This window comes from Hippocampus zosterae, chromosome 15 (genome assembly GCF_025434085.1).
Source record: "Hippocampus zosterae strain Florida chromosome 15, ASM2543408v3, whole genome shotgun sequence".
In the NCBI taxonomy this organism is placed as follows: domain Eukaryota; kingdom Metazoa; phylum Chordata; class Actinopteri; order Syngnathiformes; family Syngnathidae; genus Hippocampus; species Hippocampus zosterae.
The window spans coordinates 14,356,597-14,381,520 of record NC_067465.1 but is presented as its reverse complement, the minus strand read 5'-3'; the positions used below and the strand labels follow the sequence as shown (position 1 = coordinate 14,381,520).

The 24,924-nt window shown below is 41.8% G+C and overlaps 2 protein-coding genes across 4 annotated transcripts in view; one reads left to right on the top strand and one right to left on the bottom strand.

Annotated features, from left to right (window-relative positions):
• The window catches only part of abcb8 (ATP-binding cassette, sub-family B (MDR/TAP), member 8), a 234,825-nt gene that overhangs the window by 8,976 nt on the left and 200,925 nt on the right, over positions 1–24,924 (bottom strand). The gene's annotated exons all lie outside the window — the stretch shown is intronic.
• Positions 1–24,924, top strand: part of agap3 (ArfGAP with GTPase domain, ankyrin repeat and PH domain 3) — a 170,497-nt gene that overhangs the window by 95,268 nt on the left and 50,305 nt on the right. For all 3 annotated transcript variants that reach the window (XM_052088386.1, XM_052088387.1, XM_052088385.1), the window contains 7 exons: positions 4,071–4,156; positions 6,003–6,144; positions 6,224–6,358; positions 9,518–9,645; positions 10,089–10,244; positions 15,266–15,349; positions 23,049–23,153. In XM_052088386.1, the coding sequence (XP_051944346.1) occupies positions 4,071–4,156; positions 6,003–6,144; positions 6,224–6,358; positions 9,518–9,645; positions 10,089–10,244; positions 15,266–15,349; positions 23,049–23,153 (836 nt within the window). The remainder of the gene's footprint in view (positions 1–4,070; positions 4,157–6,002; positions 6,145–6,223; positions 6,359–9,517; positions 9,646–10,088; positions 10,245–15,265; positions 15,350–23,048; positions 23,154–24,924) is intronic.

The following is a 24,924-nucleotide window of genomic DNA, read 5'->3' as shown; positions in this document are numbered from 1 at the left end:
TTTGATTTTAGATCTGATGGCAGGCCTTCCAGACACCCAACGATCCTACACAAGTTCATTTTCCATCATATGTGCCCTGAATAGTTTTTAATGTAAAGGTTGGGCCGCGTGAAAAGGACTGCTCAGTTTCATTTTGGGGAGATGCGAGCATGACAACTGAAGCGTATCCGCGGGATCATAATGAGAACTGCGCCCTCTGGCCCCACTTCGGCATGCTCAAAGATTAACTGGAAAGCTTGTAGCATGCATTTGTGTGCCGGATTTTCTGTCATTTCGCTGCACCAAAGGAGAATCATCCCGGCGCGATTATCCTTGCCAGACAGCACCTGACAGTCTTGATTAGCGGCCATGTTGTGCACATTTCCAATCATCCCGATAAAAGGAGCTCCACAGTGGCTGTTTTTTTAATATACGCTGCGTGGGAAAAAAAAAAGAAAAAAGAAACAAGCTCCGAGGTGCGTTGCCGTGGCAACAGTGGATTGAGCGCCGTTGGATGTCAAGGTCTGAGCCTCTGTGTGAGAGCCACCCACCTCAGCCACCCTCCTTTTTTTTTTTAGTTAGACCCGACCCGCTCACGTAACCCATCATCATCATCCTCCTCCTCATCATCATAGAAGGAGCTTGAAGACACCTCTGGATGGTTATGTAATAAAATCCATAGTCTGACAGTATATAAGCTTCCCATTGCAGACTCTGTCTCCATAAAACATTCATTCTGCGCCTTGTTCTGATCCCTTTTACGAGAGCAGGCAGACACCCTCGTTTCTCGATGCTTTGTCTGACTGAAGAAAATAACTGCTGGTGCGTGGATGGCTCCCCGTTCGTTACGCAAGCATCCTCCATCCAGCAAGCTGAGAATGTTCAGCTTGCTAAGCAGGCCAAAGTGGACTGACCGAGGTGACTGATTCGAGTGGCTTTACTTGCTGATGAGATGAACTGAGTCAACCTTTTGAAAGAATGGACACTTGATTATGCAATCTAATGAGAGCCAACCAACGCGGCGGACCCTCTGAGGCCAAACGCCGTCCACTCTGGACACTCGTCAAACAAATGTTCCCAAATCATGACAACGGAAATACAGTATTGCAGGATGTATGTTCCAGACCCGCCTGCAGAAGTTGAACGGGGAGGGATCATTATCAACATGCTTGACTGGTCTTGGACAATTTACGGTCTTTGAAAATTTACTTCCTAAATGTAATATAGTGTATTTCAAATTGCTACCTAGCGGTAGTCCATTTTAAGGTAATACGTTTTGTGGACAGTAATCCATCCATTTTCTGATCCCCGAATTCCTCACAAGGGTACACCCTGAACCGGTTGCCAGCCAATCGCAGGGTACACAGAAATGAACTACCATCCATGCTCACACCAAGGGACAATTTCAAGCGTTCAATCAGCCTGCCATGCATGTTTTTGGAATGTGGGGGTAACTGGAGAACCCGGAGAAACCCTACACAGGCCCGGGCAGAACCTGCAAAATCCACACAGGGAGGCTAGAGGTGGAATTGAACCCAGTACATCTGCACTGTGAGATCGACGCGCTAACCACTGGGCCACCGAGCCGCCCTGTGTACAGTAATAAGTTACTTTTTAAAAAAGGACCGCGTTATATTACTTTTTCACCAACTAAACATAGAAAGTAAAACATTGAAACAGTAAAACACAATTTGGGTACAAGCCATTGAAAATCATTTTTCATCCATCGCCTTTAATGCTCACTGAGCCTGAGGTCTTGTGTGATGAAGCTGAAGTTCATTTCGGTTTTAGTGACAAAAGTCTAAGCATTTTCCCCTTATCGAGTGCTCTCATTCTTTATCATGTCATCTTACTCTTACGTGCGTATGAAGCAGCTTGAAAATCTAATCGTTGTAAAAAATATATGTACTGTTACTGTTTTTCCCCAGGCAGACGTTGGCTCTCGCTTTTTTTTTTCCATCTCCAATCCTAATCGAAACTGACTATTATTCAATTGTGTCAAATGGCGCTTGGGATATATTCATACGACATGAGGTTTTCTCCCCAACTCCATGTTTTAATCTCCGCTGGATCACAAAGTGTGAGACTGGATTGACTTTTGAGTGTTGACTCCCTCGGGTTTCGTTTTTATCTGCAACTGGAAATAATCTCTATTTTATACGAGTTGTAAAATGATGACGAATGGGAAGGAATAAATTGTGCGCGTGCTCACTTAAGGGACTGATGGCTGATCTCCTTTCCTTCCCCCACTTCCTTTATGCCCTTTATTCTTCTGTCCAACCTAACGTTTTGGTTCTCTCTTCCTACAGTACCCTCCATAATTATTGGCAGCCCTGGTTCAAATCTGTTAAAAGCCTTAGAATAAATCCATTTTTACTGAAAAACAAACCCACAATCAAGCCCCTCCCGTGGCCTTCTTAATCCCTATTGAAAAGTTGTGGCGCGAGATAAAGAGGAGGGTGCAGATGAGAGGACCCAGGTTGCTGGATGACTGAGAGAGCACACATTAAAGCTTAGATTTATATATCATATATCATATATATTATTTTGAAAAAAAAACTAAATTTATGAGAAGATAAAGAACGCTCTTAACCCAGGGCTGGCAATGCAATCTGTTTGTTAGATTTGATGAAGAACCACAGAGTGTTGAAGTTGACTGCTGCATTAGCCAGCTAGTTATTGCCCAACCTTCTGTTTAAAAAAAATATTTTGATTCTGGTCCTGTGTGACAATCTCTCGGTTGTTTATTTACGATTCGCCTCCATAAAACTTAATGTTTTCAATTGAGTATCACATGTACAATTCACAGAGGAACAGCAAGCATCCAATAAGAACTGAAAAGGCTGACAAACCAACAAATTAACCCCCTGGAGATGAAAAGATCATGAAGGTGATGCTCCCCACTGCTAAGAGTTGATAATAGAAAATTCTTGGAGTGGTATTTTGAAGCCACTACAGAGGGTTACAAAGTGGTAAACAGTAGTGTGTGTATGTGTGCGCGTGTGCGTGCACCTGAGAATACAACATGACGTGACCTCATAAAAAGTTTGGGCGACAAGTTGAAGTGAAGCTTCTCGGGAGCGCATTGACAGGAAGCGGGCCGGGGCTCTCTCAGGAGCCAATTACGTGGGCGAGGAATCGCAATTTAGCATGTCTAATGCGCAGCTGCTGCGGGAGGCGCTCGGGCGACAAAGTCACTGCAATGCCGCCAGTTCCCTGGCGCGGACGCTCATCTGGCTCTGCAGCGATACCTGCGTGACACAGTTGAGCCCCCCAGCTGTGTCAACGGTACTCAATTTAAATTGTCACAAAAGTGGGAAATGCAACCAATGACTAATATGACACAACATTTCTACCTTTTGATCACAAGTGACAAATACATGGCAGCTAGCCACTCAGTGGCTAATGCGAGAAGCTAACAGTCTCAAATCTTCACTCAGTACTACTTCTCAAGTGCCGCAGGCGGACAAATAGGCCAATGGGCAAGTCTTTTGTTCACAAAATGTTGGTCAGTAGCTAACTTAGCAGTATATTATCTGAGATGTTTTAGTAGGCTTTCATGCACACACTTTTCCACATGATATGGCACGTAATTTGAGTCTCCAAGGTCTCAGGCCCAGTCAGTCCCAAGACTCGTGAAAATAAAAATAGAACAACAAAACATGATCAAATAATATGATAAAGAAATGCTTGGTCACGGTTTGAATGTGTGCAAAGGTGTTTTGGAGATGTTTGTGGTCCGGCTGAGTGAAAATGCAAGACGGTCGAATTTCACATATATACTAACAAGGTCATTTTGCTCTTGGTAAAAAGAATAAAATCAAGAACAAAATGTTCAACGTGCAGGAATGAATGGGCATGGGGCTACCTTGATAGCTTTGAGTAGTTTAGTTTTGCCACTTCAAGAAATATTGTTTAGAAATCAATCATTGCTATTCATTGTGATTTCAATATCAATCAAAATAATCATTTTTATTTTTGGCCATGATCGCCCAGCCCTTATCTCAAGAGATCATTGGGCAGCATATAAAAGATCTAAAAAAATAAAAAAAACTAAGAAAAATACAAGAATGGATGTCTTTTTTCCTCAGGTGGACGCTTCAAGAAGGAGATCGTTGTGGACGGGCAGAGCTACCTCCTCCTGATCAGAGATGAAGGAGGACCTCCAGAGTTACAGGTGAGTGTGTACACATATTGAAAAAATAAAAGAAGCAGCACTAGCAGCAATCATTGAGAAAGAGAGTGTTAGCCCACACCTCCCTGCTTGCTCTCCTTTTGCTGCTCCCCGACCCCCCTCCTTCCCCCTTCTCCGCTCACACACATTTAAAGGTCACAACGGATCAACGATCAACTTGCAGTTAAACACCTAAGCAAAGGTAGCTAATCTTCATAAACCTCAGCAATAAAAAGAATAAAGCAAAGGAAACCACATAATAAGCTTTGATATCCGCTATCTTCCTCTTTTTGGAAGCTCTATGCTCTATCTAACTATCTAGCTACATGCTGATTTATATAGCGCTTTCACAACAGTATGTATATGTACTGTGTATACATACAGTATATATGTATATATACAGTCATACCTCGGTTTTCAACCATAGTCAGTTCCAGAAGGCTGTTCGAAACCCGAAACTACGCTTTTAAAAAAGAAAATATTTATTGAACACATCTGCTCACAATGGAACACTACCCGAGGAAACGTCACTTCCTCGTGTAAGAAAGGTGAGAGGAGTCAAGTGGCTAGGTATAAAAAAACTCGACATTTTTGGTCAAAAAACGATTTGGTCGAGAACAGAGACGTTCGAAAACCGAGGTTTAACTGTTCACAAAATGTGACAGAATATTCCTACACTTGATACACTTGAGTGTTCTTTTGGTTAACACATCTGCCTCAGAGGTCTGAGGTTGTAAAGGATCTGGACTTGAAAGTTCTCTCCTGTTCCTCCACTGTCTTCCCCACATACATGTTGAAGACTCAGAATTATCCATTCGTGGTAATATGTGGAGTAATGCTCTTTGGCTTATGTGTGCCCTGCGATTACTGGCAATCAGTCCAGGTTACCCCCTGCCAACATAAAGTCAGCTGGGGAAAGCTCCAACTCACCGGTGACTGTCACCTGAGGACAAGCGCTGTAGAAAATAGAAGAATGAGTATTCCCACTCGTCTCGACTCTTTTTACAGAGTCCGACACAAGAAAAAAAAATGCATTTCAGTCACCACAACCTGGAGGTGGCGTGACCTACTTTACATCAATCGTATGTGGTAAAATGTAATTTTATTCCATGTATGATTTATTACTTCTGGTAACAAGACAGGAAGTAGCCAGGAAAAAAAATCTCTGTGGCCCTCTTGTGTAGCTAATATGGTAACCAGCCGTTCAAAATTATGCAGTGCGGTTCATTTCCAGGGTGCCAGCCAGCCATAATGCTCCCTTCCTCTCGTTTGCCAATGGAAATCGTGCATTCATATCGAAACTTGCCTAATAATGAGACATCTTATCCAATGGTTTCGTTAAGGTTTGCGAGCAGTGGAGTGCTGTTTGAACTGCTTATCTGAAGCCAACGCTTTTAACTAAGGCTAGCCTTTGCGTCCACCAAAACTCCATGCAGCTTTGCTTACCTTCTGGCCTGGATACTGTGCACGCACTGAAAATGAGCGGCACATGTGTTGATGTGCTGCTTGGCTCCACTCGAGAAGTTTTTAGTCTCTCGTAATGACACAAAGATGAAGATTTCTTCGTAAGACAATGAGAATAACTGCATGTTGCATCACTGCGGGGTTTTTTTCGCTTTCCACCTGCTCTTGATTTTTGCAAGTTCCTTTGTACTGGCTCACAAATGGTGGTACACCGCAATCATGTGGTGGTGAGTCAGATCTACATTTTTAAGATGGGTTGGGATCACTTGTGTTGCTATAACGGTAAGACGAAGAGCATCAAACTAAACTGTTCAGAGACAAGAAAGCAACGGGGAAAATGTGAATATCGTTTCTCTTTCACACCCGTCTTCTTTTATGCCTTTAGTTTGCCGCCTGGGTGGATGCGGTGGTCTTCGTCTTCAGTCTGGAGGACGAGATCAGTTTCCAGACGGTCTACAACTACTTCCTGCGTCTGTCCAGCTACAGGAACGCTGCCGAGGTGCCCATGGTCCTCGTTGGGACACAAGGTGTTTGCGGTGAACTTGCTCATGATGGCCACTCGGCCGAACATCCGCGGCATTTCTTGAAACACTATTTTTGTCCTAGATGCCATCAGCGCTGCCAACCCCCGAGTTATTGATGACTCGCGGGCCAGAAAGTTGTCCAATGACCTGAAGCGCTGCACGTACTACGAGACCTGCTCCACCTATGGCCTCAATGTAGAAAGAGTCTTTCAGGATGGTGAGAGGACACGTTAGCATACAGCAGGGGTGGGCAAGCTTTTTAGCTCGGGGGCCGCATCGACTTTTAATTTGACAGAAGGGCGGGGTCATCACGAGCTACGGTACATTAAAAAAATAAAATAAACTGCATTTGTTGACAGTCCATATCAAAGATCAACTGAACAAAAGCATGAAAGTACTGTACTGTAATACACTCTTTTTTCATGAGAACAGTGTTGTTGATCACCTATTTTAGCCAGTGAATTGTTGCAGATGGGTTGTTATCAGACCAGTAGAAGATCTCTTTCTCTCCATCCCCCCTGCCCCCATGCTCTGCAACTTCAAATCAATGCGCCACCTGGCGTTGAAATACCTGTCATTACAAGTCCGCATGAAATGAATTCAATCATTCACATCGAACCTTAATTGTGTACCAACCTTTGGCGGGCCGGATTAAAAAGACCAACGGGTCGGATCCGACCCGCGGGCCGTAGTTTGCTCACCCCTGGCATACAGTCTGATAGCGTGATAGCAATTGATAATTTCTCATTACAAACGTGTACACGACAAAGCACAATGTAAAGGTTTAGCACTGTGCCTTACCTATTTTTATACTTAAGATGTCTTGTTTTATGTTGGGCCACATGGTGAAATGTACATTTACATGTCAAAATACATTAGCCTTCAAGTTGTGGCTTTGGTCATAGGTTGCAGCTTGTCAATGTCAATATGCAGACTGTTAGCATGTTAGCATTTTATTGAATTCATTAGCAGTAGTTTTGGGCTGAAGGGCATTATGTAAAATCCTTGTCTTAATACTTTTATGTTAACATTGCGCTCTTAATGTGTTTAGCAGTTAATTCGTTCTAGAAATGCCATCGGACTACAGGCCATGACATAAAATGCTTATGAATATGGATTCGTACTTTACTTTGTTACTTGGGTTTTTATGTCAGTATACCAAGTGGTGGCATAAAATAGTACTCGACTACAGGACATGATGTAAATTCCTGTACCTGTACGACTACATGTTGTATGTGACTATTTTAACTCTGAACGTTTAGCATCTTGTCCATTCTCATGAGAAATAGCAATGGACTAAAGGTCATGATCTGAAATCTTGGTTAATATGCCGAAGTGCTTTGGCAGAAACTAAAAACGAAACATTCGGAAACCTAAGCGAAATCCGTTGGATAATTTTCAGCACTCTGGCATTTTTGTTTAAGTGCGAGCACTCTGGTTCTTTCCGTGCGGTGCGCACACTTTCATGGCTCTTCCAAGCAGCCAGTGAGGGTTCTCACCCCAGGGCTGCTACCACAGCAGGGGTTTTTTGGGCTCATTGCCTCGCCACCCACCTCCAGCTGTTGGGGCACGTATGTCCAACCAAGGTACACCATGGGTGGCACTGGCTACGTATCTTTTCTTTCCCCTCCTCATTTTCATCTGTGACCTGTGACGATGTCACGACAGAGAACCTTGTTTCAACACAGATTGGCACTTACTTTTCGTCATGTCATCACAACCTCCTTTTTCGGCCAATGACAAAATGCTTTCAGACAAAAACCAAAAATGTTTTTGGGCCAAATGAGTGTTTGGCGTATCCCTAGTGGTTACCTTAGCCTGCCAGCTGGTAGCATGTCAACATTTTTATTTATTTATTTTTTTTATGGACACGCATGGAGAAATAGTACTTGTCAATACGCCCTAATGTTTTTAGTATTCACGTTATCTTGCGATACCTCATGTTAGCATACCACCTGCATTCTAGTCTTCTACTGCCATTTCAGTTGGTTTGAACACTTAAGTGTATATCCACTTGGACCTGATATGTTCCCAAATTAACAAAATGTGTCCACGCATTAACATATATCCTTTTTTATTATTATTTTTTTTTTTTAAACTCAACTGTAAAATTCCCTTTGACTCCATCATGAAGTCATCATTTATTCTGTCTATAGTGCACTTAAAACTTGTAACAATATAAAACAAAATGCTGACTTTGGATTTGCTGGTCCAGCTCCTTAATTGCTTCCCGAAGCCCAATCGGAGCCGATTAAAAAGAATTGAAGGTGTTTCTGCTGTCAGACGATGTCATCCCAGCTCTTACTTGTCACAGCTGTCAGCACTGCGTGCCATCTTCCTGACGTTAATTTGTGTTTCGCCGCGTTAATTAAACGAGGAGTTGCACGGGGCCGCTGAAACGCTGGTCACAGTGTCTCAGTGAATGACAACCGGTCTAATTAGTTGGGATTCTTCTACTTCACTCAGCAGCTTTCCCAATTAATACAAGTGTGCATTTACGTTTTGTGTTTGGGAATGAATGAAATATAAAATTTAAAAAGTAAAACAAAATCATAAACATACTGTATGTAATAAATACCGTGTATACTATAGAGCTTATGTAAGACTTTTTATTCATTTTTGCCAAGCATGACTGCCAGTTACTGGAAGCAAAAGTGATGAAAAGAAGCCTCGCAATTAAAAATAATCTGTGACATTTACACAATGAAAAATAATATATGCCTGCTAATATACTCGTTTGAATTTGAAAGAAAAATGGGTAGCAGTAAGAATATGATTTCTTTTTTACTGTGGAACTTGGCGCGGTTAATCTCATTTTGAATTATTTCCCCCTTAAAAAATTCAAGCAAGAAGATGGAAAGATGGAACAATGCATAAATATTAACAAGTGTCTCAAATGATAATAATTGTGACTCAGTGTTGTTATTGGGGCCAACACTTACAACTCCTTCAAACAGTGTACAGGGACAAATCTTGCACTCAGTTCTGGTGTGACTGAAAAAAGACTCCAAAAAAAATGGGTACACCTAGGTCAGGGGTCGGCAACCCAAAATGTTGAAAGAGCCATATTTAGGGATGGCAATTTTCCGTGCATATGCGGAAATCCGCCGTTTTATTTCTTAAATTGCAAATTTTGTGAATCGTCTAAATCAATTGAGAACATTTTAGTCGGGGTCAGGTACCTTATCGTCGAGTTTTCACGAGCTCTCCCGATCAGTATCTTCCAATTGTAAACAGCCATGCGATTGGATGTGTAAGTGTACTTGTGTGATCATCATTTGGGTCATGATGATCACAGTGTGATTTTTGTACGTATGTTTATGTGACATATAAAAGAAGCCAATGGAAACACTCTTATATTTGTTGTGTCCTACAGTGGCTCAGAAGGTGGTGGCCATGAGGAAAAAGCAGCAGCTCTCCATTGGCCCTTGCAAGTCTCTGCCCAACTCGCCCAGCCACTCGTCAGTCCCCACGGCGTCCATCCCCTCTGTTCACATTAATCAGGTGGGACCAGGATGGCAGTTTGCAAGTCATGTGATGACTTGGATTTTTTTTCTGCAAGAAAGGAAATAAGAGGAATATAATGTGGGGTATTTTGGTGAACATGTCACAGACATGTTAAGACACCTGGGACTCTTTTTTTCAAATTGTGTAAAACAAAAATGCCGGTTGCCCTCTTCGAAAATGAATTGATACTGAATCAACAGCATCCTCTGGTGGTGGCAGTCAAGTCGTGCACTCATTTTTCCACAACTAATTACCAATCAGTTCCACGCAAATTCATGGTTCCACTGTGTGAATATAAGGAAGTTCTGGTGTGGTTGTTTTATGTAACCGATGCTCAAATGGTATCCAAATTGACCTGCTGTTCTCCCTTCCTCTCCTCCTTTTCATCCGATGGTGTCCTCTTTACCTTCCTCCTTTTCCTCTTCCTCCTCCTCCGCCAGGCGGCAAACGGCGGCTGCGCGTTCAACGACTACTCCTCCTCGGTCCCCTCCACCCCCAGCATAAGCCAGCGGGAGATGCGCATCGAGACCATCGCCGCCTCCAATACGCCCACGCCCATTCGCAAGCAGTCCAAGCGCCGCTCCAATATTTTTACAGTAAGTATGCGACAGCTGATGCAAAGTAACACCCACTCGCACTACTAGGGAGGGGTGCGACGCACTTTGTCCACCGGAGTGGGGGGTAAGAAAAAGCCAAAAGAAAGTGCCCACGCCTCCTTTCCGGTCTCCTATGCAGGCTCACACAACATAACGAGCAATGGTAAATACAAAAACAGAAGAAAACAACAACAACAAAACACCACACAAGTTATATTAGATCCCTTCAAAAAGCAAATAACAAAGATTAACACTGTGGAAATTTTTCTTGTCCTTTTTTTTTTCTCTAATTGGATGTAGTGAGTGGATTAGGTTTCTCATGGAACCTGTGACGACGAAAGCCCCCCCCCCCCCCTGCGCTGTCCAATCCAAATCTTTGACCACCCGCACCTTTGCCCTCTCATTCTGACTGACTGGATCCTTCTCTTTTTACATCACATAAATAAATCAGAGCCGCATCATAAGCTCTGATAATAAGTCCCTTTCCCACTTGCCCCTGTCAAATCTGATCAAAGAAAAAAAGAGAGAGAGAAAACCTGCCCACCCTAAACCCTCATCTTCTCTGAATCCCCCCCACCCTGTCCGTGTCCTGTTGCTTTAACCGGCAGCCTGTGGTGTGCACTAACCACTGTAAACTTCCCTTATTTTTCTTTTTACACATGTATAATTGTCTTCTTCCCTTTCTGCCTGCGCTTCTTCCTCCTCCTCCCCCTTCTCATCTCACCGAGCCACAAATTTGTTTCAGCTATTCGAGCCAATGCTCAAATGGGTGTTCTAGTTGTAAAGATTGCCATTTTCAATTCTTGGATTTGAGACACATTTCACACTCTCAGGAACCAAAAGTGCTTCATTGTACTCTTTGTGGTACATTGGGGTGGTACTTTTTATGTGTACCAGTGGTTTGTTCCCTTATGCTCACCACTATGCGTTTTTTTTTTTTTTTTGAATGATTTTAACTTTAAAAATGACCTTTGAGTCCATTAATTAACCCACTAGGCAGTGTCTTTGTGTGTCTTTTGAGTGCTTTTGAGCAAGTAAGGCCACCATACTTGAAGAAGAGCAATGCAGAAACGCATTCCATCTCCAACCCCATGTTACCAATGCTGATGGGATTGGTGAGAAGTGCAGGCTGAGGTTTCACATACTTTTTATACTATAAAGCCAAATTACATATTTTGTCCCTCCACGGGACAATTTGCTTTCTCTAAACCAATGGTTCTTAACCTGGGCTCAATCGAACGCCAAGGGTTCGGTGAGTCGGTCTCAGGGGTTCAATGGAGCCTCTGCCATGGTAGTTAAGACACACCCGACTCAAAATGTCAATTAGTTATGAAAACGCCCGCTTGGCCATCACTGGCTGCAGATTTTCACATTACATTGCTTGTCCAATCAGTGCTGCGGGAACTTTAGTTCACTCAGTAGTGGACATGTGACTGTCGTGATCGTATATTTTGTGAATTTTTTAGAATACTTCAATACATGCTAACTATGTCGAGCGAAAAAATGAAAGTGGTCGGACAAATGTGTACCACACGGATTCACATGCATCACGAAACATGATATGGGACTCAGCATCCTATGTGCATGATTTGTCATGCCAAGTTGAGCAACTCAAAACTGAAGGAACACTTCTTGAATCAGATTTTTATTTTTCAATAATGAAGGGTTTGGTGAACATGCATATGAATTGGTTGGGTTCGGTACCTCTAACGAGGTTAAGAACCACTGCTCTAAACTGTTGTGAAGCCATTAGAAGTTGATCCCCTTGATCCCCTTTTGGGGCACCCAGATGAAATGTGAGCTTGCGGAACCTCCATGACAGACAAGGACTGTTGATGGGAAGGAGAATGCGATGTCAATTATTTTATTATAGTTGGAAGCGAGCACTCATTTTGTCTAAATTAAGATCCTCAACTCATTTCAGCATTGTTCCTTGCCACCAAAATGCCATAAGATAGCCTGAGCACAATAACAGTCAATATTAAGGTATCGAGAGTCACGAGTACCTTCCTCCAACCCTCGAAAGGCCAGTTGCATATGCGCAACCTTTTATTTATTTGTTTGTTTTGAGGCGTATCATTGAGAAATTAGGTCATTCTGCGCACCCAAATTGGTCTCGCTCCAGAGCCCTGAGTGAATCTGAATAACAGAGGATGCTTCCCCAAAAAATGGTGAACACTCACTTGACCGCACTGTACTATTGTTTGTCTGTTTGTTTGTTTTTTCTTTCAAAATTTTGTGAGGCCTCTTCCACCCAAACATGCTATGCCACTGCCTATTGGTTACATTTGCAACTCTTCCCAGTTGTGTTCCTCCCTGGGACAAATTGCATGGATCACGATGATTGTTGAACCTAGGAAAAAAGTTCATTTGGGCCCCCCAGACTTTTTGGCAATTTAATGCACTGTAAGTGAAAAATGAGCGCACCCCGTTTTGCTAACGGTTCAGGCACGGTGAGGCTTCTATTCTTGCTTCTTCTCTTCCCTGTCCCGCTCTCCTCGAACCACTTTCCTCTTTGTTCAGTCCCCTCTGACGCTGAACCCCCCCCCCCCCCTTCCTGTCCTCTATCTGCTCTTCTTCATCCTCCTCTACCGCCTTGACCATGCGACCCACGGCTGCTGTGGGAGCCACGTGTGGGCTGCCCTCCAAGCAGTCCAGGCCTTGTGCTATACCTCCCTTTTTGTTGTCTCCCCCTTCCCTCCTCCCCCTCCCACTACTACCCCACCCTCACCCCTCCTCCCTTGCTAGGTAGTGACTAACCATGTCCACCAGAGAAATGATCCGCTCCTCCCCGTCCGCGTCATGGAGATGCCGAAGCACGCCACCTACCCAGTGTGGGTGCCCGAGTGGCAGGCCGAGCGGGAGTTTCAGCTCATGACCTTCTGAGGAGCAGCGAGGAGGAGGAGGAGAAGGAGGAGGGTGGGAGGAGGTCCGGAGGAAGAGGAGGGGGTGTATAGTTCATTGAGCAATGAAAGAACCTTTTTTTGAGAGAGAGAGAGAGAGAATATATTCCCAAACATCATCCTTTTGCTCATCTTGTCCCCCTCCAAAAAAAAAAAAAGAAAAAAGAAAAGTTCTATCAAAGCTGTGTAAGTAGGTCAAGCCGTGTTGTTGTTTATTTATTTTTGGATTATTTTTGGATCGATGGTTTGGAGGGACGGGAATACGCCTTAATGTCCCACAGTTCCTGACGCCGGCACTTTTAACAGTGAAATTCAAAATATCGGTGCCCCACGAATTCTTTTCACGCACCTCCCTTGCCGTCGTGATGGATCATCTCATCCTTCTTCCGAGTGCTTCCATCACTAAGAACTTTTTTAACGTGTGCTAAGCCGCGTCAGTCCTTCTTTTATGCGTGTTGACAAGCAAATTTAGCTCTACTTTGCAAACGATATGTCCTCCTCGCGTTTGTACCCCCCCATAACCGGTGGTGTTGCATCTGCAGATCGGCGCTTGTCTTTCCTAACCTGTGGCAAACAAAAAGGGCTTTCCAAATTCCTCCTCGATTAGAAGAACTTTTGAATCGTGAACGATTTAGAAATAAGTGTGAGACAGGCTGCAGGGACGATGGAAATGCCCCCCCCCCCCAACTCACACCCACATACACCATTCAGAAAAAAAAAAAAGTTGGACCCGTCTGTCACCCAAAGGATCCAAATCTGCCACCTTACATCATCTCACTGCCTTTTTGCCATAAACCAGGACTGAAGGACTCGAGTTGCCACGTTGTGCTTTTTCTTTGTATTTTTTTGATTCCTTCTCATTTGCAAGTTCGACTAGAGCGGGACGGTTTTTCATTTCATTTGTAATTTTTATGAAGGCCTTCATAAAGTCAGTTAGCGTCGAGACGAGCTGAAGTTGCACCGACTTGTATGAATGTAGTTCCACGTGTTTGTATTTTCCACTTTATTTATTGATTGATTTCATATTACTATTCTGTTCTTCTTTCTTTTCTTTTTTTTGTCCGGAGATGCTGACAAACTCTCGCATAATCGCTTTTTCTATCACGAGCCGACCTGCCCTCAACCCGATAGACTGCTGTGTATATATATATCATGTATTGTATTTTATTCTACACACACACACACACAAGCACACACACACAGAAAAAAGGAAGAACATATATGACATACTGCCTTTTATCGCCCATCCTATACTTTGTGGGGAACTGCAAATGTTTGGCACTCAATCTGTTGAATATTATGAAGTGAACTTTGTGACTTGCTTTGTATGGTGTCTGTATAGAAGCTCCAACAAGTCATCCTAACGGTCAAATCAAATAAAAATGTTAGAGATATGAAACGTGACTGCGAGTCTCCCTGTTTTCATGGGTGACTGGGCATTTTTCTTCATGTTCTGAGTGAGACCATACATGTCTGTTGCTATTCACCTTTTTTTTTTTTTTCTTTCGGTGATGGGGTGGGAAGCTTTCACTAACAAATGACAATGCAAATGTGCTCTTTTTCCTTGTTTTGCAGGAAATATTTGAATTATTTGACATGTGGAAGCCGTTTATGCCCTTTAGGTGTTTGCAGGTGTCACCAAGCCGCTGATACTGACATGATCTAATCCCCTCTCTCCTTTTGTTAAAACTTTTCAATGTACTGACTGTGTGTTACACTCAAGCGGCAGCCGCTCCCGCATCCGAGCTGGGAGTCAAACCGGCAACAAAACGGATCACCGAAAAGGGTTTCAGGGCTGAGTCATGACTCAAAAAAAAAAAAAATGAATCAACCTAATATTAAATATGTGGTTGTCCTCCGTGTTGAGATGTGTGTCAATTGTGGTCTTGCTTTTGCACGTTGGTGTTTACTGCTCTTTGTCACGCTGCTCTGCTTTTTTTTTTTGTCTTTGAGCCGTTTTGTTTTGGACGTTTATGTTGCAACTCTCACACAGACTCACAAATAAACATACACACACACACACAGACACTTGCGCACAAACACTCCTATTTAACCCCACAACACAACTACGACATCATCATCATCATCATCTGATTGTGTCTCTTGTTCTCCTTGCAGTCGCGGAAAGCCAGCGAGCAGTCAAAGAGCGTTGAGAGTAAGACAGACAGCATAGGCAGTGGAAGGGCCATTCCTATCAAACAGGTGAGAACCCACGCACGCGTTATAACCTCCTAAAATGCACCGGGTGAGTACACAACACCTTTTTGCGTTGGCCTGCACAACCCTTGTCTTCTGTCCTGTTTACACTTTCAATACCAGCCACTCCAAAAAAAAGGAGGGAGTACCTTTTGAGTGGCAGCCAATTTAGAACATCGAGACTGATTTTTCAAGGCTCACATGAGACGATGTAAAACACGGAGACTAACTTTCATCATCACACACACACACACAAAAAAAAACGTTTCTACCTAGTTTTTAAGAATCAGTGATTGAACATGGGTTGGTTTCACCCAAATCACTGTTTTGGGACCTCCAGAAATGCCAAAAACAAGCTTTTTGTAAAAAGATGTTTTGCACAACAGAGACTTTGATGCTATTAATTTTTGCTTGAGTGACGCTATCGGAACCATCCTTGTGAATCTGCAATAAATGTCCATTTGATAGCAAAGTAAGGTATTTAGAAAAATATTCAGAAGTGTAACAGTTTTACATTTGACAAAATTTAAAAACTATTTGCACACTATTTAGTAGTATTTAGTCACGTGCGTGCAGCTACTTTACGTCATCGCTTGTACTTCTAAATGGTCTATTCTCTATCATCTTTTCTGTCCTATGTGACACTCTTTGTGAAGATTTAACGTGACAGACACTACTTGTAAGGGTCAAATTTGCACAGTTCCGCCATATTCACAAGGGATCCAATACTACCATGTGCTGGCCATAGTTAGTGTTTTGTTTAGTTTTTTTTTTCCCTTCTTTCCCAGTTTACTGATCAAACCAGAGTTGCACAAGACTTTTCTCTCCCTATTCTCATTAACAACAACATTTTTAAAAAAGAAACACATACCGGTAGTTGTCAACAACACTGAAAGCGTAAAAATGACGTCTAATATCCTGAAGGTTGTGTGCACACAAACCTGTTGTTTAACATTTAAACCCAATTTTTTAAAATGGTAGCGCTCTCCCTAATGCAAATGAGGAAAGGAAATTAAAAATTCGCTGCCTACTGCTTTTATGAACATCTTGTGTGACACATTGTACAAACATTCCATAACAACCAATTGCGCTTACGTTTTTGTTCCTGTTCACGTGCTCGTTGGCGGTCATTTTGTATCATGTCACAATCATTGAGTCCATGGCTACTTAAGATTGACCAAATATTGAACCGGTTTAAAATCGACCTTGATTGTTTGGCCACTAATTGGCGTATGTACCCCGCTTCATGGCTGGAATTTTATTCAGTGATTCCCAACCACTATTGTGCTGTGACTGTGATTGTGTGTTCTGAGGCAAAAAGCCAATGTCACCTAATTGGGCAGATATTTTTTTTTCTTTAACAACAAAATCATGTATCTTTTTCTATATCTTGCTCTTCCACTAGATGACAGAAGGAACCCTTACCATAACCTGTTTATCTATCTTCCCATCTAGTTCCTATTCATACAACAGAATAATAGTTTTATGTTCAACTGAACAGTTTTCACACAAAGTAAATGGTGTGTAAATTGAGATCACCATTATTTTAGAATGTGAATGTGAATATACACACACATATATACATTTATTTCTTTTTTATTACATTTATGTTTGGTGGTTTGTCGTGAGATTATCTTAATGTAAAAGATGTAACATGGCTCAATAAAGGTTGAGAAACGCTGATTTAATTGCTTTAGGACAGTGGTCACCAACATGGTGCCCGCGGGCACCAGGTAGCCCGTGAAGACCACTTGAGTAGCCCGCCAGTGCCTGGACATTGTGATTTGCTAGTAGAAATTATGATTTAAAAATGCAAACATTGGCAGTACTGTGAGACATTTCGAAACACGATCAAAGTCTGACAATTTAAATCATCAAGTATTAAAAATAACACATCCTCATATTATTGAAGGTATTTTGGACAAATATGTTATTTCAGACGTGTATCAATTTGGTAGCCCTTCACACAATCGGTACACATGAAGTTGCTCTCACCCTCAAAAATGTTGGTGACACCTGTTTTAGGAGTTCTTTCATCTGTCGTTTGTTAAAATGGCCACTAGATGGTAGCACACTTCAGGGAAAGTGGGATCTCACAGCCGAGCACAAAGTACTGTATTTCAATACAGTACAGGGAAGACAAAGTATGTAACGCGCTATCTATATATATATATATTTATGTGTGTGTATATATATATTTATGTATATATGTATATATATATATATATGTATATATATGTATATACATAAATATAAATATACATAAATATACATATATATATATATACATAAATATATATATGTATATATATATGTATATAGTGTGTGTGTGTGTGTGTGTGTGTGTGTGTGTGTGTGTGTGTACACACACTTACATAAATAAAATCCTTCAGTGCGTGATGATTATCATGTCGGTTGTTCAGAATAATTGACGTTTTATCATAAATTCTGCCACAACGACATTTGTTTGAACTACATTGGTAGAGAAATGTTCAGAAATGATGTCATTTTTGATGGCTGTTAATAATATTAGTGTATAGTGGAGCGGCCAAATACTATCAACAGGTCTCAGCATAATGTAGTACACTACAAACCTCAACTACAATAATAAATACACAGATAATTAACCTTCTTTGAATCAAAGGTGAGCATTTGTTTTGCCTTGTGTGCATCATTTTGGAACGACGAAAGTTTTTGATACGGTGTATAGATTGTGGTAATTTGATGTAGTGTCTCGTTTTATATGTTTAACGGTCACATGGCTGTTTTATACTCTGTCCCTTAGTAAGTATTATACATGCACTGAAGTCTGACTTTTATATTCAGTGCAAAAATAATTTGATTGCTTTTGTTTGTGCCATAAACATTCCATTGAATGATGAGTACATAGTTATGTACATGGCTAAAAGAATGCAGTCAAATAAATGATCCGATGTAAAAGTTATAGATCAATATTGTTACACAGATAGTCAGATACACTGAATCTTAAATTCATTACACATTTGAGTGAAAATCATTTCCAACGTTTGGCTTTTTCAGAGTTGTAATTGCTCACAATTATACACAAAGCCAGACATAATGACTGTTAATGTTCTCTTTCTTTTTAAACATGCTACTCATCGTCATTCATTTGATTGATTGGAAAAGTTTCATTGAATATATTTTATCACGGTAGTCCTTCAATGCCTCTAATTGCATTTATTAAATGTAAAATAAGTAAAGATCAGTTTGCCTACTTTAACATTTCATACGGTGACACATTTGAATTGTCCTGCCTTTATTAGCATGCCCTACATTTTCAGCCTGCAATAATATGATAGTTTGCATTCGATATCTTTTTCTTGAAAAATATTCATTTATCCATAAATCTGCTGATTCCAATTGAGCAAGAAGTTAAACACACGTACACACACACACACACACACACACACACACATACACACACACACACGCGCACACACACACACACACACACACACATACAGAGACATCTTTAGTTTAAACCCCAGCCACCTTCTTAAAGTATCATGGCAACTTTTGACAACCCCAACCCTCTACCCCCTGCCCCTTCTCCCCTGCTTTTTTCTTTATCTACAAAGGAAGGGCGGGGGGGGGGGGGGGGGAGTAACAGATCTGCAGACCAGTCAAATGGACAATCAAGTGGGGATCAAAGTGTCAATGTGGTTTTAGTTACCACTCCCTCTCATTGAAAGAGAGCCAAATTACCAAATTACACATGGTGGGGCTGATACCTACCCCCCCACTTCTTCTCCCTTTCCATCTATGAAAATAGTGAGGATAACAATGGACTTACTGCTGAGGAGGTGTCGACAGCACACACACGAGCACACACACACCATCATTGAAGAAGAGATGTCCTTTTTTCCCCTTTGAGGATGTTTGCAGAGTAGACGATACGCACCAACTCTGTCAGTGTGTTGAGGGTGGCACATACAAGCTTAGTCAATTCAAGGAAAATACAGGATGGAGATACCAATATCACAATGGATGGTACAGTTACATTGAGGATTCTCAAACTGTAATACACATGTCTAGAGCTGTTTGAAAATTTTCTTTGTAAAATGCTGGTGAGCAAATTGTGATGAGATATTGAAGTTGGTGCAGGGTTTTAAAATGTGTGAGGGTGACTTTTTTGATGTTCTGTGCTTTCAATGTTAATCTAAATACAGGTTTCTCAGCATACACAGGATTTTTTTCCTCCCAAGTTTTTCCTACATGATTTATTTAGTTATTTTGGGGAACGTGATGCTGGTATTCTAGCTTCCTATTTTCCATGTAATCAATGTTTATTAGCTTTTAGGGAAGAATTTTGGGGTTAAATTGTTATTATTTTTCCCGCCAATGCATTTCTATGAATGCCAATTTTACACACATTTTGGCTTTCCATGGGCCAGGCGGGTTCCAATCCCACACTTTACTGTACAGCTAAAAAGATTGGATCAGTTGAATCTGTGATGTATTTTTTTTTTATTATTATTTTAACTTGGGAATCCGCTCCGAAATCCTGATCGTGTATCGTATTCTGTAATGATGCAGGGATTCACAATCTAGTTGTACGCACCCTGGGGCTACTGTCTGTACATCTTTCCTTTCTACACATCTAAGACAAAACTACGTCACATGAGAAAAACAGTAACTACTCGGTAACTGAATATGCCTCCCTGTGCAGTATGACCCAGTATTATTACGCCGCTGTGCCGACTAGATCATACTTTTTTTACCGTCGTAAACCGAAACACCATTGTGTGTATAATTATGCATTGGAGATTGTTTTGTTTAATTGCTCTGCTCTTTGATTTGGGTTCTTAAATAATCAGTGTGTCATTAAAATGATGCGTATCATCAATCTTCTTGTGAGGTACTCTACGATTTTGCTGGTCCTGGTGCTCCTGCAACAGGAAATACGTTCCCCGCCGTCTCCACGTGATGCACATACAGCACCCTCACAACATTACACCCGCTCGTCATTTGTCGGCAACCCGATGTGACACAAATGACAAATTATTCCCTTATGTTGTTAAAGATTTTCACATTATCGTGGTGCTGTCTTCTATCGATCTGCTTCACGGCGCCGATGAATAATAAGAAGAAGCGGCGCGTTCTGATTGCACATATAGATTAGTGCACGCCCCAGCAAGATCATGAGATGAACAGCATATTTTCTTGTAGAACATGCGACATAACGGCAGCCCGGTTGCCCGGCGGCACCCTCATTTTGCTCTTTATGATTAGAGAGCGGTGTGCAAAGTTGTTTACATTTATTTTATTGATGGCAAAGAGAGGGGTGTGGTGGAGGGGGTGTGATTAGCTGAAGGACATCATCAAGTTTACCATAAAAGCTTCCATTAAAAAAAAAAAAGTAATTAGGTTAAAAGCTCTTTTGGAAATCCTTCCTAAAAACTTTAACAAGAGTTTGTTGAAAAACAAAGTGAACTGTGTGTTCTTTGAAATTCATATTGCTTGATTGTTTCAGTTTGTTTTTGTCCCAAGTATGGAATTGGACGAACATTAATATGCAGAATAATCAATTATGGTAACATCTAGCAAACTTTAGTGTTTTCATCAGGCCATATTTTCTTCTTTATTGTAATACTTTGATGTTGCTCTGCACAATTATATAATGCCGTTAATAGAAAAAAATATGTTGGGCCACCTTAATATTTTAAAAAATTGAGATGAATCCATCTTAAATGTAATTAATATTAAGTGATTAATGTGATGATGATGAAGTTCAAATAAATGAAATGATATGTAAATCCAAGCACTTGTTATTGCTAATATTAATAACAATTACATGTGCAGTTACAAAATTATTGTGAGAACAAATAAATGGCCAAATTACAGTGATTTCATCGCAAATATGGGTAATTGACTCACACCGTTGACATTGACGACAGTGTGGAAAATGACACGCGGCAAATCTATACGGGAGACAAATGAGATTTATTCCATCCACTTCTGTGCAAAAAAAAATTATTTCTTTTTGTCTTGGTAATGTAGCTACACTTTCTGATGCTGCACTAATGCGCTCACACACATGCGCAAACGCGCGCACACACACAAAGTGAGGGTCGGGATTAGGATGATTGTCGGCAAACAGCCTGGTGCCCGGGTCACCGGCTGTCCATTTCCTGATGTGTTAATCAGGATTGAAGCCTGCAGTTTGGGCCTTGCAAGCAAACACACACACCCTCCTGCTTCTACTCCGTGTCTCACACACACACACACACACACACGGCTGTAAAAGCACAAACATCGGCCACGTTTAATCCCCTAATTAAGCGTGCCCCTCCTCACCATTTAACCCCAAGAGCCTGCTGGCCCGCGCACTCAAAGGCATTTGGTCACCTCCAGCTGAGGAACCTGCTTTGTTTACCAGTGGATTCCCTCGGCAGATAAGGAAACCTTAATAGCCCCCACCCCGTCCACCCCCACCTCAGATGATAAAATCCAATAGAGAAAAAAGGCACCGTGTGGCCTTTGAAGGGGGCGATCACATTCCCTAATCCCCTGGATTAGGGGGGTCTTCCAGAGTTCGCCGTGCTATGTGTATGAATGCAGGGAGGTGGTCGGAATGTGGCCCAAAGGAACATGGAGGTGGTGAAGACGGTCACCACAATGAATCACTCGCGTCATGAGAGATGACAGCCAATCTTGAATTAAATTCAATTTAATCTTGTTTTAAAAAGTAAATCACACACGCAACAACACGTTTATAGTGGCTATTCTATGTTATTGGCAGAGATATTTGAGGGTTTCTATTAGCACTTAATTTTACAATGATTTGTATGCTTTAAAAATGATGAGAAACCGTCTTTAAATTAATTTGTGTAGACCATTGGCAAAACCATATCCTGGTAGAAAACGTCCTGGATTGGTACCTTTATCTATACTTGCAATAAAGTGTTTTTATTTCCCTTGGCACATGCCCCCCCCCCCTACCTTCTCAAAATTTCATACAAATCAATTGTCCTCTCTGTGACAAATATGATCAACAAATAATCTGCAATGAAATATGTGAAGTCTTTAGCGGAGGTGATTTAGGTGCATTCAATGCAGCCTGTTGGCCATATTTGTGCAGTGCCTATGCACAAGGCCGCCATTTTGGGGCGCTAAGGTGCAATGCAAAGTTCCTGTTAAAGTGCAGTGGCACTCTTTTGTTGGCCTGAATTCACCGCAAAGGGAACTTGAGCGCTTTTCACAGTGTCCCAGCCTTTCTTCTGGAATGCGTTTCCACAAGACCTGCCGTATTTGTGTAGTTAAGTGTTGCGATTCAGCTGCAAACTTTGTGTGCAGTGACATTGTTTTGTCAGTTGAAGTAAGTTTTGATGTAGCAGGTGGGCCATTTTTGTGAGGTGGGCAATTTTTTACAACAACCATTTGTAGAAAAATAAACCTTTTATAATGTCGCATTGGTAATTTTCAAAATAAAAGCCTTTCATTTCATTGTCTATCATTATTTATAATGCATGTCGGCCATTTTTTAATGTAATGTTTGTTGCAATGCTCACTTTGTTGGGAAAAAGGTCCACTAGTGTTTAACATTTCGTGCAATTCAGGACCACATTCCCAGTGTGTTCCCATTGCTCTGAGCGTTCTGCCTAATCGCGACGCTTGCTGTTTTGATGGTGTTTAACGTCCATTGATGGCTGCCGCTCACCGCGCATGATGTCGTCTCTTCCAGGGAATCCTCCTGAAGCGAAGTGGCAAATCCCTCAACAAGGAGTGGAAGAAGAAATACGTCACGCTGTGCGATAACGGCGTCCTCACTTATCACCCCAGCTTACACGTGAGTATTGTCGCACCCACCGGCCCCTCCTCCTCGCATTCCATTTCTTTTTCAATCGGGTTTATGTGTTTGGTCTGCTCCTTTCGTCTCGACTGCTGAGCTTCTCTCTCTCTCTCTCTCTCTCTCTCTCTCTCTCTCTCTCTCTCTCTCTCTCTCTCTCTCTCTCTCTCTCTCTCTCTATGCGATTACATTTACAACCGCTGCTGCATCAGAGTCGATTACAAACACGTAGCTAATGATTCGCCTGATCTTGATTGCTATATAATGGCTGTTTAAGCCACTCTCGTGTCTCGGGCATTAGTGTTAAGCAAGAGGGCGTCCTGGTGGTCATCTCTCCCTCCCGCGGTGCTCATTCCCGCCGATGGCTAATGGAGACACGGCCGTGTCTCGGCTCCACGATGCCTTTTACTTGTAATGGCTCTCCCCGCGTGGCAGCCGAGCCTGACCGGCCCTCCAAATCCATCTTTGTCACAGTCCCGCCGGGCCTCTAATACGGCTTATACACTCGGCTGGCTGTCAGTGCCACACCGAAGAACGGCCGTCCTTATCTACGACACTTCCTTTGCCAGTCAATATGTTTGCATGCACGCTTTGAGTGAAGTATGTAAATATCAATATTTAAAATATGAGATACATGACTGTTGTAGCTGTTGTAGTACCAAGACTGGCCTGTGGGAGGTAGAGTGCCACCACAGGGCATCCAGACTTCTGGAAAATACAAAGAAGAATAGCCGTACAAAAAGCTCGGTTCACTTTTGTGGTGAAGTGAAATCCAGAAAATATTCTTTTCTTTTTGTTTTTTGTTTTTTTTAATGAAAGTAAGTAAAAAAGGCTATCTTTATTTTATTTTTAATAAAAGAAAATAGTCTATTTTAAAATGGTACAGTTAAAAATGTGCTTCCCAAAACCGGTGTCATTTTTTATGTAAAGCAGGTTTGTCCGTGTCTGCTGAATTCAACTATTAAAGTTAGCCCGGGATGTCATGTTTCACCGCTATTTTTTGACAATTTTCTTCTGACTGTTACCTGCTTTTGAATTACCAGACCAAACACTTTTGCTTGTAAACAACCATTTTTTGCTTTTCAAGCAGGGTTGGGAAAACTCATCAACTAATCATGCCATATCTGATTTAGATGGACATCGTAATGCCATTTTTAAAACTTTAGCCTTCAACAACCCTTTTTCATATTAACAAACAACCAAAATGGCACAGTTTTCATTTTATTGTTGTTGATACAATACAATACAATACAATACAATACAATACAATACAATACAATACAATACATGGTGATTTATATAGCGCTTTCATGACAAAGATAAGATGTCAAAAATGGAACCAAGAAAGTCAGTGGGGGTTTTTTGGGGGGATGTCTTTTGTTGTTTTTTTTTTTGGGTGCAATTTTCAAAAATTGCACCAAAGCACTGGCACATTGACGCACTTGTCACCACACCTCGGAGAGCTCAGGCTTAGTGATGATCAATCAGACAATTTGTGCGTGGTTTCTCTGTGTAGTCCAAGACTATCAGGTACTCTTCTCCGGCCCTATGGTCGGTTACCACTGCATTCAAGCATCTATTCATCCATCCATCTTCTGATCCACTCATCCTCACAAGGGTTGCGGGGGGTGCTGGAGCCTATCCCAGCTGTCTTCGGGCAGTAGGCGGGGGACATCCTGAACCGCTTGCCAGCCAATTGCAGGGCACACACAGACGAACAACCATGCATGCCCCACACTCACACCTAGGGACAATTTAGAGTGTTCATACA